We start from the raw sequence: 21,018 nt of genomic DNA on the forward strand, positions 1-21,018 counted from the left end.
ATGTACTTGCCCATAGAGAAGCCACACTTGCCCATAGGGAATCATTGGGCAACCGTTCCCCATTGAATGATTCCCTATGGGGCAAGTATGGCTTCCCTATGGGCAAGTCCTGCCATTTGTTTTAGGAAGGCAGCCAGCCGGTTGTTGCCTCCTCCCTTTTGTCATGTACAAAGTACATGCATCTGTGGACCAGTGCCAACATTCGTGTATGTCTGTTTATGTCTCCATTACACTTCAAATAAAACTGACCCCCCCCCCCCCTTCTTAACCAAATTTGACTAGGAACCATCCATGCTCTTTCCTATATTCATCTCTCTTGTATATTTCTTTTATATGTCCCTAAGGACTGAAACCTTTCACACTAAGGCACTCCATTCCTCTTTCTCATACCTTGGTTCTCCACAGGTTTGTATCATTCCCACAAAGGCAACCCAAGGTTCCTTTTCAGATAACAATTAAACAAGCAGGATAAATAGATATATACATAGATATTCTCAAAAGTAGCAATCAGTTTTTATTTAAACGAATAGGAAAGGAGGGGGGGGGGGAATGAGGATTGTGCCACTTACAAAATTCCTTACATTAAAATATCCCCATTTTGTTTTGATTTTTTTTTAAAAAAACCTTTTAAAAGGTACTTATCTTCATAGAGCATAAATAAATGTCATCCAGTATTGAACTGCCTGCTGCATTAAAGCCAATAGAAAGCTAGAACCTGATTTTGCAAGATGGAACTCTTAGCACTGGAATGCTTCATAGAAAAGGAGTGTAACTGGCACCTAAGAAAAATCGGTGCTAATTCGGTTAGTCTATGGCATTCCTCACAATGAGTAGTAGATCTCCAAACTCCAAGGCAGAAAAACAGCTACCTAAGCGCACACGTTGCTTTCAGTTATGCAAATGTTTGACTACTACCATGAGGAGCTCAGCTAGAATACTTAAGACCTTGCAAAAAAATAACTTCAAGTACAGTAGTGCTCCTGGAAAGGAATGAGTAAAAATGTTGAGGGTAAAATCCTGGACTTAATCCCATGCTAAGAGGCATCTCCCAGAAATAATTTGGAACAAGTGCTTCCAAGTTCTTCAGTGAACCCAAAATCCAGTGGTTTTCCCTTCCTTCCTCTTCTGATCAAAATTCACGATGCGCAGCCGCCAGAATTAGTATAGCACTTATTCTAACCAGAGGAGAAACGTTTTTGAAAGGCTTAGCCTCTGCAAAGTCCATATAACATCAAGTCAGACAGTTTCCTATAAGCATTGAAAGAAAAATCAGTCCGTTCTCAGTTCCTGCCAGAATGTCCTTCTCTCTTAACTTCCAACAACAGCATAGAAATATTACTGACAATGACAAATGAGATGAACAGTGCTATCCTTTACATATTTACTCAGAACTGTCCCACTAAGTTCCATGGGCTTTACTTCCAGGTAAACACACATAGCGAATGTGTTGCATGGATTTTGTGAAAGGAAATAACAAATTTGCTAGGGCACATTTAGAAGCAGCAATCAGATGCTTGGAATCAGTCTTAAAAGTTCGCTTACGCATGCTCAAGACAGTGAAACAATTTCTGCCTGTTCGTAAGATGCCTCACATTTGCAAGGTCCAGGTGAGAAGCTATAGGTTACAAAATTATTTGGCTGTATCGTAAGGCAATCAGTGATGCTCTTTTCTGCAATGGGCTGTACAAGAATGACATCTAGGGACATGATTTGTTTCCATATGACTCCAGAAAGGTACTGTCTCCAGCAACCAAACTATGTAACGTATCCGTTGAAATGTAAAGAAATGTCTTGAAAGGAGAAAGGTGTGAACTTGTATCCTTCACCTGCGTAGAATTTATTCTGAAATTCTACCCTGTAGACAAAAGAAGACGTTCTATTAAAATAAAAGCAAACCTTGAAAATCCAAACCTTGAAAAATGGCTAAAGTGGACATGTACTGAACCTTACATGCTAAAAATTCTGAAACAAACATTACTTTCACATTGAAATATTAGTATCAGGAGAAGATTCCATTGTATAAACTACTTTAAAAATAAAAGTTTGCATTTTTATGATACAAAATCCAAAAAGGTTTGCCTAGAAAGCCACCTTATTATTAAAATTAGGGATGGGACCACGTACCAGTGAAGTCGTATAGCATGCAGAAAAGCTGAAAGGCCTTCCATGAGTAAAAGAATGAATACTGTTAGAACCATAAATAAGGCTGAAACTGGTACCAGCAGCAGGATTCCATATGTTGCATCCACACGAAGACCCACTCTCATGATCATTGCCCAAAGCACTTCGGATAACTCTAAAAACAAGTATTTACAAAGCTCAGTTTAAACCAAAATCCCATCTCCTATCTAAAACAAAGCAATCTGTACGCTCATGGGTTTGTTGGCCTAGCATATGCACACTTACGGGACAAAGATTTTTCTGAAGCTACATAATAAAATTAAAAACTCCCCATCCCTCAAATCATTATAATGCAATCATTTTATTAGAACCAACTACATAACCTAAAGGTCTTCATGCTCACCTATTGGCTCCAGGGTTTCTCACCTATGAGATAAGCATTTGCTTCCAGTTTTAAACTAACCAGTTTCCGGTAATACCTGAACTCAGGGAAGGACAAGTTACGTACCTGTATCTGTAGTTCTTCCCATGGTGACCTGTGAACTCACACAAATGGGTTGTCTTACACCTGCGCAGTGCCACTTTTGGAGCATTCTAAAGTGTTCTAAAGCAATTTTGTGGTAGTCTTGTCACCTCCTGTTGCCCTATATAAGGGGCATCCCACCGAAATCCACCAGTTCCAATGGATGCCAATGCAGCCATCCAAATGAACCAGCAAGTCACGACGAGGGAAGGATGGGCACCAAACAAACAATGGCTCAAAAATAAACAGTGAAACATGCATGAGCCCATATGCTCATATAACAATGATAATATCAACATAGTTTCAAAGGGAGAAAACCATTGAAACAGTAAACATAGTACCAAAATAAGACTAGATTCCAAGGAATTCAGCAACATGGTCCAGAGATAAATTCAACAGTATATAAAAACCAATAAACGAAGTACAGCCTCCCCAAAAACGGTATCAACTCAAGATCCTGAGTCCACTTTGTAATGTGGAATAAAAGCCATAGGCTGGGAGCAAGTAGCTGCAAAAATGCCCTCAATCAAAACACCAGCCAGGAAAGCACAGGAGATAGCAACTGTTATGAATTTTAAATGCCCATCCCAGCCTAGGATCTTAGCGTTGCATTTGACACAGTTCTTGACCGAAGCTCAAGCTCCTTCCCAGTAGGATCACGAAAGTGAATGCTGTTCTTATTGATGCAGCTGCAGCCGCGAACAAAAAGGAAATGGCAGCTTTCAGCAAGAAACCCCTTATTTTGGTCAGCTAGAGATGGGTAAGACTATCACCAAAATGCTTCAAAATATTCTGAAAGAGGCACTGCACAGACACAGGGTAACTCACTTGTCTGCGTTCACAGAGACCACAAAAAAGAGCAGTAATTTCAGCTTTGGTTAGTGAAGACAAATTATGATCCAAGCATATTTCCAAACTTTGGTTTGTCCTCAAACCAAACCATACTTTAAATACAAATCAAAGCTAGATGTGACAGAACTTATTATTTTAAAACTGGAAATATAGTGTTGTATATTTTCCATAGTATAAATAAGAAAGGTAGGTTGAATTCACATAGCAAGAAACCACTGCTTCCCTTACTTGGACTTTAATGCATGTGCATACAGGATAATGTTTATTGTTTACAACAGAGTGAAAGGTGTTCTACACAGGCGTGTTAATGATGTAACAAGAAAATCTAGCATACAGATACTTACGTGCATGGGCCAGACTGAGTGCCCACAGCCTCAGGTATGAAGCAGTGTTCGAGATGCATCCCAGACAGTATTCGATGGTATGGATAACCTGATCCATGAACACATCTGCAAAATTAAACTACAAGAAAACGTTGATGAACACAAGGAAAGAAATCAATCTGAAAAAGGTTCTCGGAAAGCAGAAAAGTGGGCTATTTGTAACATGCTTCATGAGGTCTAATGGGAAAGGATCATGTTTATACAGCACCCACAACATGCACGGTGCTGTATATAGAGAGGATCAATAAAACCTCTTAGGTTCCTCACCCATGAAGCTTACAATTGAAAATTTAACACACTGGGAGGAGCTGTGAAGGAAGCAAGGATGGTAAATAGGAGAATCATATGTATTCAGCTAAATAGACTTTGCTTCAATTAAGAGGGGATAGAACTAAGAAGTTTAATTCCAAGACTTCATGGAAGAACATATGGTTCAAGATGGGAACCGAAATAAAAGGTAGATTAGAATGAGCAACTTCAAAGGTTGTGAATGCCAACTACCCTAGACTTTCCAAGGGCTGTACCAGGCCTCTCCTGATGAAACTGGAAGTAACAGGAAGGACACTTTCATTTTTTTAAAGTGTTCTTTTGCTAAAACAAAGCATTGGAGGCATGCCTTGTTTTAGAAAATAATGTGATTATCTTGGTTTTTGTACACATAAAGCAAGGAGTCTCTCCTAAATCACATTTGGGCCAGATATTCCCACCCCTACCATAGATGATCCAGGAGGGATATGGACGCAGATGTTCCAAATTGGTCATAAAAGAGATAGCCATAAAGGAAGGTGTGGTGAAAATGGTTCCAAAAGTAATATAGAAAGCACCAAATATATAATATCCTACATCGTCACTGAGATTACTTTTTTTACAGAATTCCAAACATTGCGGAGGGGGGGGAAATACATGCACACATGTTCACTCACCTCTTCTTTTTCCTCATCTTTGTGCCTGGTATCCAAAGAGCTACTTCCCTCTTCAATATCATGAGTTATCAACAAGGCAATCTCTTCTTCGCTTTCTCTTCGTACTAACCGGTAACCTTTCTGAAAGGGAGAAAAATTCAAGAAACTATTATTTTCAGAGTACATTAGCCCCTGGATGGGACGTTTTGCCCATCAAGTATACAAATGCTACCACACATAGTTCTTTCGGATACATACTCTGTAAGTCCCGATCCCTTGGCCACCACTATTCAACCAGTATAAATAAAGTGGTTTTCCAAAAAGCAGCACAGGAACTGATACCACAGCAACAGCGATTAGAATTTTCTGGACAAACATCTGTTTCAAAAGGGAGGAAACAAAAGAAAAATGTGTTTCATATGGACAGAAACTACCTGTAAGCAAGCCAGAGACATAACTAAATGCATCAGGCACTTGATTTTCTCCTCCAGAAAACGGCAGAGGAAAGTACAAGAAAAAAACCCAGGCACTCCCAAATGGCAGGCACTTCAGTCGATTTCTGGCAGGAAGATAAAATGGGCAATCTGTCAGGGAAACCCCAACTGAATGCCCCATTTCTTTCCCTACAACTTCTTCAATGATCTCTTGTGTCTTTTCCAAAGGTTCCTGGTGAGACAGTTCTAGAAGGTAACTGGAAAGACTGTCTTGCAGTTCACACTAAAGCTGTCTGAAAGATCCACTACAGCCTGAAAAACATGCTCTCCCTGAGACTGAAACTCTACCATGGATGCACTGCAGCCATTTGTGAAGTGAATTGACTAGCGTTCACCATAACTGCCTGCTGTATGGGCATTTTCTCTTTTTCGATCACCTTGGTGAGAGCTGAGCACTCACAAAGATTGTGTTTTTTTTACTCGGGGCTATTTGCACTATCTCCAAATAATGGCATGAGAATAAGGCGTATGAATCCATGGCACTACTATAGTTGACCCTTCGTATTTCGTTGTGTCTGTCTTCTCCATAAGACCTGCGTACGACAGTTCATCTTTGGCCACAAAGTACATCTATGTTGAGTTTGGTCTCAACTTTCCATTTAGGGTATATTTCCCTTTTCTACAAATCAATGTTGCTATGCCATTTCAAGCCTTTTACTTCTCTAGATTAAAAAAAGTTCAAATGTCTCCTAATACCAACAAATGAAATATACACGTCGACCAGCCAACATTACAGAAGAGGCATTTATTCCAACTATAGAGAGATTTAAGCACCGTCTAGCTGCATTTTGCTTTAGCTTCTGAGTTATTAAGATTTGAGACAGACAAAAGAAGCCAACCGTGAATTCTGTTCCTGTATTTCGAGTTATAAAGATTACCAACCTGTCCTGGGAAAAGGACGTCCGCTCTGCTACCAAAAAACAGGAACATGTTAATGAACTGGATCAGAATGCTTGGAGCCGACCTGGAGTTTTCCACACTGAAAGCCAGCCATTTGTAGACAATCATAAATACAAGGTATCCAAAGATTGAAAGAAGAAACAGGAGTTGAGGAATGAAAACTAAATAAATATTGTACATCTTCCTGAAATGCCTGATGGAAGAACAAAAGGAGATGTGGGTTAGTTTGGAAGTCAGGAGCAGAAATCGGTTTTATACAGAATAATATACAATGTGTATCATATTCTAACAAGAACCAAGCTGATCCATTTACTGAATAAACATCTGTCTTGGTGAAGATATGTCTAACAACCCACTTTCTCATGGCTTCTACCACCCTTGCAAGGGCTAAGGAAAGAAGTGTTTTTTGTTATCTGTAGTTACATGGCAGATACTTTACTAGAAAACTGGGGTGTGGAAGACAAACAATAAGGCCACGTACAAAGCTCCTTAGCGGCTGGGCCAGACCTTGAATGCTAGATAACCTTGTTCATTAGTTTGTACAAAGCAAGCTAAGCTTGTTCAGCTATTCTAAGTCATTCCCACTTCAAACAGAAATCAAGGAACAAAAAGTAATCATTACAACTTTACTCCCAAGTTTCATACTTACAAGTGGTTAAATCCCCCTAAGACCACTCCAAACGCCATGTGAACTACTCCGATAATTATAGACATTTTCATTTTGAAAGAATTTAGAAAACTGAGACGATTGTTTGCTAGATTCCAAATCTGAAGAGAGAAAGACAAACACAAAACACTGTCACATATGTCACAAAACACAGCCACGCATGACCAACAGAACATGTCATCCAGCTCCAATATAAAGCCTTTCATCATATATCTCTTAAGTGAAAAGAAGTTAGGAACAATATAAGCTGTTTTACAGCAAGTAACTCATATAACTCAGTTTTGTCTTCAGTGTCAATTCTACACTGACTGACCAAGGCTCCCCAGGATTTCCGATATGAAACTTTCCCACCCTTCATGGGAATCTTGGAGATTGAGTCTGGGACTTTTTGTATGCAAAATCCCTTTTTAAAAGCAGCAGCCAAATATATCCTCATGAATGGAAGTGTTTTAAATAGTAAAACTAAAGTTACTGGACCCATGATTAAGCTCCATAAGGTTTCCAAGTCTCCTCTACAGGCTCACCATCCAGAGAAAAACACTAACCGGATCTATGCCAAAAGGATAAGCTCCTCTGAACACTCCCGTTACATTTGGATTCAGTGTCAAATACTGATTATTGAGCATATCCTCATTTCTGTAAAACAAAGCACACAGAACAGAATTATGGCATGAATACAGACACAGTTACCATCAATGGGGTTCTTTGCTAGCTGATTTCCTACTACAAATATTCAACACAACTGAAGTATACCACAAAGTAGAATGACAAATTAGTAAATCCATAAAGGAAATAAAATGTACAAAATTTGCAATTAACCACATTGGTCCATCAATCATTATTTAGGACCAACATACATCAGCAAATGGCACCACTTCACTTTAGGTCTGTCATACAATAAAGCCTGTAAATAATTTCTCTCAACAAATGTTAACCTTTCCTCCCTCTCAGTTCCAATCCATTTATTATTTTGCACACATATAAAACATACTTGGAAGGAACATGAAACAATAAAAGATCATGAACATGCCAGGCACTAGATGCACATATGATAGACCCATAAAATGAGGAAAATATGCACTATGGGAAGCAAGGTTGCTGCACATGTGAGTAGAAACAATAGCTTTCTATGTGACCACAGTGATTTGTTTTATTATGACATGGAAACCACTTACTGCCACTTCATTTGTGAGACATTCCAACTGGAGCCAAATATGGTAAAAGACTTTGAAAAACAATCATTGTAAATCAGGCCAGTGTACACAGAAAACAATCCCATCAGCAAAATGATGTATCGGCCTTGGAAAAACATTTTCATGATCTGTGAAGATTAAAAAGGATAAGATCAAAAATAAGATCCTTCTTATAATACATGGAACACATGATTTTAAAATTTATTTTCCAGTTAAGAGATGTGCTTTATAGTCACCATGTGCCACATTCAAATAAACCAGAAGCTCCACAAAAGGAGAGGCACCCTTTTCTTAACCATAATGCACCAGGACAACACATTTTAGCCTTCCAGATTTTGTTGCAGAGGCCAAACAAAACTAGATTTATAGTACAGGGATTCATCAGCACTGTCACCCATACTCTGGTTGTCAGTAGCTTGGCTTCATTGAAGTGAGATACTGGAATTCTTAGTGGATTCAGGAAAAACAAATCAACATTAAACCTCACCATTAAACACAGCCCTTCATTAGAATCCTTTGGGGCCAGAAAGTATCCCACAACTCGTTCAATTAATGTGTGTGTTTAATCCTAGTGCACAAGAGTTTAATAAGGGCAAAATGCTATATGCATAAAAATATAAGAACTGCGCTGACACGTTGGATCAGATATTCTTCTGCAGGATTCAGTGGCAAGTCTAAATGCAATAATTAAATCACAATGAAGACCTCATCAGATAAGTAACAGACCTACAAAAAATCCTTTAAGAGAAAGCAAGGCCTGTTACAGACAGCCAAAATAAAGCTGCTTCGAGTCACAGTGGAGGTATGGTGTTTCAATGATGCATGCATCCTAAGAGTCCAGAAGCCACACTGGAGCGTGGTTTTGGTGCGACTTCTGGACTCTTAGGATGCATGCATCATTGAAACACCATACCTCCACTGTGACTCGAAGCAGCTTTATTTTGGCTGTCTGTAACAGGCCCAAGAGTGAGCAAGTGGATCTCTAGGTCCTCCTTAAAGGCCTGATGTATCAATGGGCATTACGTTCAAGAAGGAGGGCACTCCCAAGAGGTCCTTCCGCTCATGCCACTTCAATATTCTGCATAACTACCATAAAAACATAGCTACTGTTGGGAACAGTGGATGAGATGAGGGAAAGGATTTTCATTTTTGTCCAGAATGACAGGCAGGCAAGAATAAGGAGTGGAGCCAGAGGTTCTGGTGCTTAGGACAATAATGTGCACTTGATATCGGCCTCTCCAAGATTTCAGGGGAGTTCATTTCTCCTCACAGCAAAGTGAATAAAAAATCAAGTTCCTCCTTACCTCATCTTGTGATCGCTGAAGTTTGGGGTGATTTTCGAACAATACCATGAACAACGCGAACAGGAACATTAAGAAGCCATGCCCACAATCTCCAAACATGACAGCAAATAAGAACGGGAAGGTGACAATGGTGAACAAAGCTGTAAAAATAGAGGGACAAGATTTCTATTGTAGCACAACGATTGTTGTATAGCAACCACCATGTGCAGTATCAAAATTCTCCACAATGCACCTGCGCTATTGATTCTCCCCACACAGTGAGAAAGCATTTTATTTTTGCATTCTCTGAAAAATCCAAGTGCTAATGAGTAAAAAACAGATATTTCCCCCATGGATTGCAAAGACTACATAAGATCTTTTAAACCCTATTACAAACAGGAGAGTGGGATCAAGCTAAAAACTATTTCTCAATCATTATTTTTCAGTCTATGAGTTACCGACCTGGATTTATCTCCCTGTAGCTCCCAATCCCATAAGCATCAACAATGTTCTGGAATCCAGAGGTGAATTTATTGGTGCGTATCAATGTTGGAGGCGTTTCTTTTGTTGGTATTGTGTTAATGAATGATGGGACAGATGCTCCACTTTCTCTCTGGTTACAGAATTAAACAATGGTGACCTGCATTACTCTTTGCTGTGTATTTTGCGGAGTCAGAAAAATAATACAAGTCTACTTCTATACTGTCCACATACATCTGATCTACACATCCAAGGAAATGTGAGAATTTCATCCCAGGTTAAATCACTTACAGATCCTTCATCAAGGGCTCGGCGCATGTTTGGTAGGTCAGACACTGGGCACCAGACCTCAGCAATTAAGCATTTGTTGGTGACATCAAAGCTGCAGAGGTTCAGCACATGATAAATTGCTTTCATCTTCTTCACTTGGACATCCCAGGTGTAGATTGATTCAGAGGCTTTGGCTAGAACTTGCCGTAAATAATCTTCAGTTTTATGCAGCACCTTTGTGGATTTATTTTTTTGAGACGTGTAAAGATTAAACATTGTACATATAGCAAGTCCTTCCTAGCAATAAAAGGACCAAGTTCACACAAACTGTCCACAGGTCCCATCCCCTCTTGCCCCAGTATCAATAACTATGTGGGTCTTTCAATATTTATACTGAGGACAGCCAACTGCTAGTGCTACAAGCAATTTCATCTGAAAAAACTAAACGTTTTTTCACATGGTAAGAAACAGGGATTTCACTTCTGTTGTTGTTTTGTTTTGTTTGTTTGTTGCAGGTACATATTTACATATAATATTATGCCAATGATATGCATAGTACATACATTATGAAGACCACCCAGAAAATAAAAATACTGCCACAAACATATAGAAAGGGGTTATCCCAGGTCTATATGACAGTCCATATGTGTGAAAGCTGCATCCTTTTCTCTTGAACATGTCTTAACAGTCTTCCATGTGAATATTAATTTTTTCCCCTAACCAGCAGGCACAGAAAATTAAATACTAACGTTAATTCTACTCACAATGTGAAGATCTTGAATGCGAATCTGCAGTCCCTCCATAACAGTTTGGCGCTCTTCAGAACTGCTGGGATACGGGTAAACATGGCAATGGTAGCTGGCCAAAAAGATATAAATATATTATTATGAAAGAGTCAAACAAAGGAACTAAAATCAGGGCTGTAAAATGTAACTGCTGGTTGATCAAATCTTAATGTTGCCTTGCAAGGAAAAAAAAAGAACACCCCTGAAAACAGTTCTTGATACAGAGGTTCAGGAAACTAGAGACAAAATGGATTACAATGGGTTTTCAAACTGTGTTCTGGGAAATACTGAATCTCCTCGGAAATCTATGAGGGAGTAATAACAAGTGTCACTGAAAGCATGTTTGCCATTATGAACCTTCTTATGCAGTATGAAAAGCCTGTGGTCTAAGAAACTTATGCAGAAAAAGGGAAAAAATCCTTTCTCATTCCTGGAAAATTGGAAAAATTGGGAGAGGGGGGTTAAAAACTTTAATTATGGAATATTTTTCTTTTAAAATAATAAACACAATGTTTGAAAGGACTCCATATATTGATTCCCCCCAAATTATTTCTAAAACCTATATAACAGGAAGATTTTTCTGTAAGATAATGTACACTGGCCTGTTACAGACAGCCAAAATAAAGCTGCTTCGAGTCACAGTGGAGGTATGGTGTTTCAATGAAGCATGCGTCCTAAGAGTTCAGAAGCTACACTAAAGCCACGCTCCAGGGCTGGAGCATGGCTTTGGTGTGACTTCTGGACTCTTAGGACGCATGCATCATTGAAACACCATACCTCCACTGTGACTCGAAGCAGCTTTATTTTGGCTGTCTGTAACAGGCCACTATCTGGTCATTGCAATTCCAGTACTTGATATCCTTTCCCCAGTTCTTTTTAATAGGAACTAATACTTTATGCCGGCTTGACACTATGGAAAACTAGAGACAAAATAATTTTCTCTGTTTTACAAAAGTGATGATGTTGACACACGTTTTGGTTCCATGTATACTCACACCCCGTAAAATCCATGTACACGGACTGTACGTGGAATTCTTTCTTTCTGAGGCACAAAAACCTCTTTAAAACATAGATTGTTTTCTCAACTGTTTATTGTCCAAAATCTCAATCCAAAAATTCATAACCTTTTTGGATGTATGCCTAATATTTTAACTGTGTCATCCTAAAATTATGTATGAATTAGCTTCAGTGCAAGAACTTGGCCTTGAGAGTAGTCTCATGGAAGCCCTACAAAAATAATGCTTTTTAAACACCTATGGACTATACTGACTTAACAAAACTTTTAGGACCACATTCAGTAAATTCATAGAATCATAAGAGCTGGGAGACCACCAGCCTGTTTAAAAACCTCTGAAGGAGACCCCATCACACTCCAAGGCAACATAATCCAAAAGAAATATCTCAGCAAGTAAAATGCAGAAGAACATTAGCAAATATGAATGGTACAACAATCCTTACCAGTCACATATCTTCTTAACTTTTTGGCCTATCTGTTCACCCCAATAGGATATTAAGAAAACAAACCACTTGGTAGGTTCTCCCTGAAAAGTGAATGTCAAATTGTTGAGTTCAGCTTTGGTTTACAGTTCCACTATATCCGTGATCACCATTTACATAGAACCAATATGCAATTTTAAAAAATGCCTTTTAAAAGTGTGTTCACTAATGAGATAAATACAGAGAACACACATGCACCATGGTGCAAGCAGAATATCCCCAATGACTAGTGAAACCATGATTTACTTCATTGAGCTATGCCATGCTCCTCTGAAGGTACACATAAGGAGACACCAGGTAAACCTGTTTGTCAGTCAGTGGCTGCATGACATGTTACAATAAACCATAGTTTTATATAGTTTATAGGCTATGGGTTCACATGCTCCTCTTCCATGTGGCTACAAGGAGTAGCTCAGAAACCTTCCCTTCTGATTTTGATTAACTACATTGTGTTGTTTTGTCTGAAGCTGATAATCTATGGTCAGCCTTAACAATGTTCAGTTCAAGCCACAGTCTGTCAGCTTTGGATGAAACAAGCTGCAGTTAATAAAAACCAAAGTTAACACTTCAAAACCCCACACTGAGAAGGCAGCAGTACACAAGCCTCTGGCTCATTATAGTTCTTCCGTTACATATAAACCATAAAACAATAAACTCACAGCCAGTGAGTCTGAGAAGGCATGTGTATGTACCTTCAAGTCACCTGTTGACTTATGGCAACACCATGAATTTCATAGGTGTTTACTCAGAGGTTGTTTTGCCACTCCCTTCCTCTCAAATATAGCCTACATCACCTGGTGTTCGCTGGCAGTCTCCCATCCAATGACCACAGTCCTATGACTTCCCAATCCAAAGACCATTCTTTATGAATCTGAATGCAAGGTTTTAAAATGGCATCAAGCCAGGAAGTTACATCATGATTAAAACATGTTTGCATTAAATGTTGCATGTTTGAAAGCAAGCCACTGTTAAAACTTCTAGTCCTGGAGCCATTTTTAGAACTAGCTCGACTAACTCACTCTGAATGCAATCATCTGTCTATATGCCCATGCATGGGAATTCCACTTTGTGTGTAGATCAGGGGTCGGCAGCCCGCGGGCTGCATGCGGCCCAGCGACGCTGGGGGACCAGCCCGAGCCCGGTCCTGCCGCCGATTGCCAAAGGCCCCACGCCGGCGGCAATCAGCAGCAGGACCAGCAGCAGGACCAGGCTTCTCACGCGAGGTCAAAGGTCGCTCGCGTGAGAGGCCAAAGGCCCTGGTCTCTCCCTCGAGCACACAGGGCCTTTGGGGGGGCCGCCAGCCTCCTTCCTCCTTCTTGGTATCCGCGGAGGCTGGGAAGGAGCCCACGGGGCCAGGAAAGAGGGGGAGGTCTTCAGCACTGGCGGCCCCCGCCGGCTCCTTGCCGGCCTCTGACAGGGCCTGGAAAGAGGGGGAGGCCTCCAGCGCTGGTGGCCCCTGCTGTTCCAGGGCTCCATCGCGGCCCATGCAGCCCCAGGCCTCCCTCCGGAGAGAGAGATCTGGGGCTGCAAGGGCCGTGGAGGAGCCCAGGAGGTGGCCTACTGCTCTGGGGCTCCATCGCGGCCCATGCAGCCCCAGGCCTCCCTCCGGAGAGAGAGATCTGGGGTTGCAAAGGACATGGAGGAGCCCAGGACAGCGGTGTGCCCAAGCCCTTCCCTTAGGCCGAAAGGGCCCCTTGGAGCACTTTCGGCCGAAGGGAAGGGCCTGGGACGGGTGCCCAAGCCCTTCCCTTCGGCCTCCCTCCCCTTCGGCCGAAAGGAGCCCGTTCGGCCGAAGGAAGGAACCAAGGAGGAGAGGGCAGGCACACGCCTCCTCATCCCCGCGGGGCTTCGGCAGACCTGAGGTGTCCTTCAGAGGACACCTCAGGCCTGGCGAAGCCCCAAGGAAAGGAGCAGGGGCCGCCGGCCTCGTCCTCCTCCTCCCCACGGGGCTTCGGCAGACATGAGGTATCCTTCGGAGGACACCTCAGGCCTGGCGAAGCCCTGAGGACAGGAGCAGGGGCCATGTGCCTGTTGCTCCTGCCCCTCACGGGCCCTTACTGGTCCCCAGCTGTCTCTGAGAGGCAGCTGGGGGCCAAGGAAAGGCAGGTGGAGCAGGCGTGCGCCTGTCACCCCCTCTCCCAATCCCCCCCACTTCTAGCTGTCTCTCAGACAGCTGGAGGTCAGGAAAGGGAGCAGAGAAAGCCCTGCCCCTGGAGGGTGGAAGCTCCGCCCCCGGCATGCAGCTCCGCCCTGGAGGGTGGAAGCTCCACCCCCGGCACACGGCCCCACCCCCGGAGGGTGGAAGCTCCCCCCCCCCCGGCTTCAGCCCCCCAGTTGTCTGAGGGACAGCAACCTGGGCCCCGGCTCAAAAAGGTTGCCTACCCCTGGTGTAGATGCTCAATTTAAATGCAGAGCAGTGATGTAGCACCCACTTTCAGAAATACATTGTTATTTATCCACCATGGTTACTCACTGTATCTGGATCCTGTAAACATTCCTCCAGTTCTGAATAAGAAACAATAGTATATCCTTTACAGACTCGCCAGAGCATTTTTTCAAAGGCTTCAATTTTTGCTCGATGAACTAAGCCAGATATAAATCTACATTACAAAAGACAAAATATACTAAATTTCATATGGTTGCCAAGCAAAACAAGGAAGATTGGGTATTCAGATGTTTTGCAAACTAAGATAATTCAGCCAATCATGTGCATCAATACCACTCCACTCAATTAAATAGATTCATATCCAACAAATGAATTGATCCCACCATTTACAACAGAAATGAGCAGAATTACAGCAGAATTTTCAGCATGTAGGTTTAAGTTTAATATATTGGGGTTTTTTTTTTGTTTTTGTTTTTTTGTATTCAATGAAATATTGTCAGTTTGAAATTTCAAAAGAAATATCAACTAAAATTCTGCCACACTTACTAGGGACTAAGTTCTATTGAATTCCATGACCTTTGTATCTAATTAATCATAATTAAGATTGCATGTTAAGCATTTACTTTATGCATGCAAGCTATACACACTCACCATAAAATAGGACTGATGCACAAGTAGATGAGCTTGTGCATTCCCAAAAGCCATCTTATATACACACACACACACACACACACACACACACACACACATATATATATATATATATATATTAACAAAAACATCCAACCTTCCCTTCCAAATGTAAGACAGACAGTCTAACATTTATAGTATTACACCAGGTGCTGCTGACTGCCCACATGGTAGTGCTATATAGTATCACAGATATTCATTACCTACCCCAATTTGGCACCAAGTCTGTGCATACAGCTGTAGTCCGCTAAGGGTTCACTTTCTAGGGTTGGGAATTCTTCATAATTAGTCTGTAAACAGGACTCAATCTAATAACAACATTTTAGAAGAAGGGTTTAGAACACTCTAGTATCACTAAATCACAAAAGAACACAGATCACAAAGACTCAAAACATGTGCACCGATGTTGCACATTTTCCTCCATTCAAAATGCAAACCCAGTGTAAACAACGAGAACTATGATTTACATGAGTCCTCTGATTTAAGTGAGTTTGCTGGTAGCATGACTAAATCTAGATCCAACCCAATTTGGCACCTTGCAGGAGCAGAGTAAGCTCCATCCAGGTCAGCGTTCTTTCCAGGAATCCAGCCACTATCAGGCACTAGGTCACTGGAGAGCAGTCAATGGCTCAAAGCCTACCTTCTTCCTATCTTGGTTTTAAAAGTTCATAACTATGCAGGCACAATATATGCAGTACCTCAACAGTTCTTCTGACAAAGGACTGGGTAACTCGCAGCATGTGGGTATACTCTGTCAATTCAAGGAGGTTTTTCCTCAGCTTTTCCTTGTTTTTTGTTACTTCTCTCAATTCCACCTCCAGCTTCTGCAACTGCTCCTGAGATGTAGAAAAATAATGCATTTGAGTACCAAACATTAGCTAAAATAACCACAAGATAGTGGTTGTCAATTGTCACACTCAATCTATGACTTATGTCACTGGCTCAGGTGAGAACAGTCATTTATATACTCCTCTATCTGCAGCTCCCAATGCACAAAGCAAGCAGGCATATCACAGGACAGCATCACTTTATTTAATCTGTACCTGGATTTCCAACATCTGCTTCAGTGGAGGGGCAGCCGGGGTAACAGTTCCTTCTGGAAGAGGAATGTCCGCTCTCTTAATTTCCTGCACCAGGTATCCTGGTGTAAGCAGAGGAGAGAGAGCAAACCTTTAAAGAGAGAATTCTAACTCAAAGGGTATATTTCTATGATCCCCCCCCCCCCCCCCAGAAATCAAAAACCTTTTTTCAACCCTCTAAAGCAGTCAGCACTCGAAGTTCTTGTTTTTGAGGCACTCTACCCATATTGACTTGTCTCCTCTGGAATCCCTGTGGACTGCAAAGGATCCTTAACTGTGTAGTCAAGCATTATTCAGGCTTTTCAGGCCTTATTACAGCATTATGTGCATACATAATAAAAAGGATTCAGAACTTCCCTGCAAAGGCAGAATGCAGGCAATCATCAGGAATGATTGACAAACTTAACTTTTGACTGGCAAGCCCTCAATAATAATAATAATAATAATAATAATAATAATAATAATAATAATTTGAAAAGTATACTGATTTTAAAAGTAATCGTAAGATGTCTTTAAAACAAAGCTTTCTGCAGAACTGAAATTCTGCAACCAAGGGGCCACAACAGGAAAGGTCCTGTCTCTTATATTCAACAAATGCAAGCAAAGCCAGAGAGCAAAGCCTGATACAACACATCTTAAAATGACATGTAAATCTGTACAGGCGAAGTTGGTCCACTGGATAATCCAGTTTTAGTCTACTTACAGTTTTAAAAGTCAAAACTAGCACCATACTATGAACCAGAAAAAAAGTTGGTAAGTGTATCTGGTGTCAGACAGATGTTATACAACTGTGTTTCTACCAGTTTCCTAACATAAATGTTTTGGACCAACTGAACTTTCTCATCTAAGGACCATCCCATATGGATATAGCGCCGTAATCCGATCTGGATGTAGTGGAGAGATTCATCTACCAAGCAATTAAGTAACTTGAATATAAGACGTCAACAATATTTGGATGCTATATTGTCACCTGGCAGAAAATTTCAAATTCATATTAACTATGTTACTATCAATTCTGAATCCTAGAAGCATGAGGATGCAATTAATAACACAGAACAGTGTTTTCAGCAGAGCTGGGGAATTCAATAGCTTCCAGTCACACTTTATGCTAATAGGCTTTTCCTATTACTCAGAAGGGGACCTAACTCAAGGAAGAGAGAGGCAGAGTAGGTCAGAAGGCTTGAAAGGTACCCCACCTTCTAGAAAGGCCCACAAAGCAGCTTACCAAAACCCCAGCAAAAAGCAAAGCAATAAAACACACATACACTAAGGATGTCACAGCTGAAAGGGTTTTTAAACATTAACCTATATTGATTTGAAAAACTAATCATGCTAAGGCAGGGTGAAAGCTGACTCATGTGAGGCTTTGTGCAATAATAAATAATAATAAAACTTTTATTTGTATCCTGCTTTTCTGTGACTAGACAATCAAAGTGGTTCACAACATATTAAAATCCACATTTACCAAATTATGTCCCAAATTCCCCCCTTCAAACAGGATTAAACATGTTACAATTAAAATATCTATTAAAAACACAATGAAAAATACAGCGAGGACAGAGCGGTGGGCTGATACATGATGTGAGGGGCAGTCATTCTGTGGCTGGACACTTTTATTCAGGAAAGGCCTGCCGGAAGAGATCCGTCTTGACAGCTTTTTAAAAGCTGTCTAAGCTGGCAATTTGATGAATCTTGTCCGGCAGACCGTTCCATAGTTTGGGAGCAATTGCAGAGAAGGCCCTCTGGGAGGTAGCAGTTAGTCTGGTTTTTAAAGGCTGCAATAGATTCCTCCCAGAGGACCTGAGGGTGCGGGGCGGATTATATGGAAGCAGGCGATCCCTCAAATAGGTTGGACCCAAGCCATGTAGGGCTTTAAAGGTTATAACCAACACCTTGTACTGTGCCTGGAAACTGATAGGCAGCCAATGAAGAGATTTTAAGATGGGTGTTATTCGGTCACTCCTAGTTTTTCCAGTGACCAGCCTGGCTGCCATATTTTGCACTAGTTGAAGTTTCTGGACTAGTCACAAGGGTAGCCCCATGTAGTGCGCGTTACAGAAATCAAGTCGTGAAGTTACCAGTAAATGTACAACAGTTTCTAGGTCCTTTACTTCCAGGAAAGGGCGCAGCTGGCGTGTCAGCCGAAGCTGATAACAGGCGCTCCTGATTTCTCATGTGAAGCGATGGATCTAGGAGCACCCCAGACTGCGAACACAGTCCCATGTGGAGAGTGTGACCCCATCTAGGACTGGAGGTTGCAACCCTGTACCTGGTTTGGGGGCCCCTACTGTAAGTACCTCCGTTTTGTCTGGATTCAGCCCGAGTTTGTTTTTCCTCATCCAGCCCATTACCACCTCAAGACACTGATTAAGGGGAGAAATGCCATCTGTTGTCATAGCTGCTGACCGGGACATGGAGAAATATATTTGGGTGTCATCAGCATACTGATAACACCCTGCCCCATGTCTGCGAATTGTTTCCCCCAGCGGCTTCATATAAATCTTGAATAGCATCGGGGACAGTATGGTGCCTTGAGGGACGCTACATTTAATCTCCGTTTTTGAGGAGTGACTCTCCCCGAGCATCACCCTCTGGAATCTACCCGAGAGGAAGGACCAGAACCACTGGAGTGCAGTGCCACAGATTCCTAACTCTCCCAGGCATTGCAAGAGAATGTCATGATCTATTGTATCAAAGGCCACTGAGAGGTCTAGAAGCACCAACAGGGACACGCTTCCTCTGTCAATGCCTAGACGAAGATCGTCAGCCAGAGCAACCATGGCACGGGCAGCGTATCAAGAACAGGTCCTGAACCTCAGCTATACATTTACGGAGCACTCTTGGATTGCTCAGTCTCTCCCTCCCTTCACTTGACTCACCTTCACATTGACAGACAGCACAATATTCCACATGGAAACATCTCATTATAAGAAAGGTACATATGAAACAGCCCTGAGGCAAATGGGCCTGAAAAGACAGGTCAATATAAAGCTGCTTTGGGTCACTTTGGAGGTATGCTGTTTAAATGATGCATGCGTCCTAAGAGGCTGGAAGCTGCACCAAAGCCAGGCTCTAGGACTGAAGCAAAGCTTTGGGGCAGCTTCTGGCCTCTTAAGATGTGTGTGTCATTTAAACAGCATACCTCCAAAGGGACCCAAAGCAGCTTTATTTTGGCCTGTCTGTTCGGGCCCAAACCTCTGCTTTTGCCAGGGAAATCAGAAATGCTCCTTTTCCTTCACCCAGTGCTTAACAGAACATGAATCTGGAGCAAGCCTCCTCACACTGCTCAAGCTTACCTAAGATCCTTTCCATTTCCTCACACTTCTTCACTTCACTGACGTATTTCCTCTGGAATACACTGATGCTTGGATTGAGCTAGAAAGATGGGGAAACATAATTGACATCATTTGTTGAATTCTTCGTTACCGAAACACATGAAAAGGCACCAAATTCCAGCTGATCTTGAAGGCTAAGTAGGGTCAGCTGACCTGGCTGAGTGCTAGGGAATCCTGGGCATGGTGGTTTCTTGTGGCCCCAGAGCTCTCAATGTCTCACAAAACTGCAACCCCCCGAACTCCTTAGCATTGAGCCCCAGGGCACTTAAAGGTCCCAAACGCCCTGCAGAAATAGCCCCGTTTGAGACCGCTTGAAGTGTTTTGGCTCAGGGCTAGGGAATGCTGGGTATTGTAGTTTCTTGTGCCCCAGAGCTCTCTGAGAAAGAAGGCTCAATGTCTGACAAACCCCCAGAATTCCTTAGCCCTGAGCCTCGACCTGGAGTCTTTCTGCAGTACAGAAAGGGCTGACAATCCCATGAAGCCTCAATCCCAGGATTCCCCAGCATGCAACTGCCTCAGGTCTGCCCTGAATGCCTTGCGCCAGGGCAGTTAAAGCGGGGGCTTTCTCCAGCGTGGCTGCAGCCGATCTAGCTCGCCCGAAGGGCGGGAGGCGCTGCTACTCACGTCTCGGAAGTGGGCCAGGCCGCGTTCGCCCAAGGCGCTGAGGCACTCGTAGGCCGAGCCCGCCTGGAGGAAGAGCTGCGCCAGGCACATTGTCTCGCTCCGGAACGGGGAGCCCATGGTCCAGGGAAGGAACCCCGCCGAGTCGGGCTTTCGGGGGCTGAGGGCCAGCAAGGCGTCGCCGGTGTCACCGCTCCCCTTGGCGCCGCCTCGCCGCCCTCCTTTCACTGCTGCTGGGCTGGTTCTGCCGGCTCGAGTCCATGGAAGAGGAGGCTGACACAACGACCGCCTCCTCAGCTGCCCCCACTTCCGGCGCCTCTTGCCAGAGCGCCCCAGGCAGCGTCGAGTTGAGCTAGAGCGGCGCCAGGCTCCCGCTTCCGGTGCCGCTCTATCCCCCGCCTCTCTATGGTGGCCGTCCTCCAGTCTGCGGCTGTATCTTGCCAAGTGTTTTTTGGACTTCGGCTCCCAGAAGCCCAAGCCATTGGTCCAGGTGGCGGAGGGTGCTGGGAAATGGAGTCTAAAAAAAACCTCCCTCAGGAGCAGAAGCGCTGACTCAG

General features: G+C 42.6%; 1 protein-coding gene across 2 annotated transcripts; it reads right to left on the bottom strand.

Annotated features, from left to right (window-relative positions):
• Window positions 1-518: 518 nt before the first annotated feature.
• ATP6V0A2 (ATPase H+ transporting V0 subunit a2) lies at window positions 519-20,755 on the bottom strand. 2 transcript variants are annotated; one of them, XM_089499668.1, is made up of 20 exons: window positions 20,465-20,755; window positions 19,802-19,880; window positions 16,470-16,567; window positions 16,125-16,262; window positions 15,634-15,734; window positions 14,824-14,950; window positions 12,312-12,394; window positions 10,833-10,893; window positions 10,090-10,302; window positions 9,781-9,931; window positions 9,340-9,479; window positions 8,018-8,163; window positions 7,388-7,478; window positions 6,825-6,943; window positions 6,158-6,368; window positions 5,040-5,159; window positions 4,803-4,922; window positions 3,841-3,958; window positions 2,125-2,296; window positions 519-1,855 (listed from the first exon to the last, which is right to left on the bottom strand). In XM_089499668.1, the coding sequence occupies exons 1-20, from the start codon at window positions 20,579-20,581 to the stop codon at window positions 1,756-1,758; spliced, it is 2,505 nt and encodes an 834-aa protein (XP_089355794.1). In that variant the 5' UTR covers window positions 20,582-20,755; the 3' UTR covers window positions 519-1,755. The 2 variants fall into 2 exon arrangements, with proteins under 2 accessions (XP_089355794.1, XP_089355793.1); XM_089499667.1 differs by having other exon boundaries at window positions 10,833-10,926.
• Between the last annotated feature and the right edge of the window lie 263 nt (window positions 20,756-21,018).

Source organism: Sceloporus occidentalis, unplaced genomic scaffold, assembly GCF_023333645.1.
Source record: "Sceloporus occidentalis isolate IW3139 unplaced genomic scaffold, rSceOcc1.0.p SCAF_138, whole genome shotgun sequence".
NCBI lineage: Eukaryota > Metazoa > Chordata > Lepidosauria > Squamata > Phrynosomatidae > Sceloporus > Sceloporus occidentalis.

What these genes read in the sequence shown, in the direction of transcription:
- ATP6V0A2 (XM_089499667.1), bottom strand. Translation starts at nt 20,581, where the DNA reads ATGGGCTCCCCGTTCCGGAGCGAGACAATGTGCCTGGCGCAGCTCTTC. An exon ending in GCCTGGCCCACTTCCGAGAC is followed by an intron (nt 19,881 to 20,464) that starts GTGAGTAGCAGC and finishes CCATCTTTCTAG; the next exon opens with CTCAATCCAAGCATCAGTGT. An exon ending in GCATTCAAGATCTTCACATT is followed by an intron (nt 10,303 to 10,832) that starts GTGAGTAGAATT and finishes AAATCCACAAAG; the next exon opens with GTGCTGCATAAAACTGAAGA.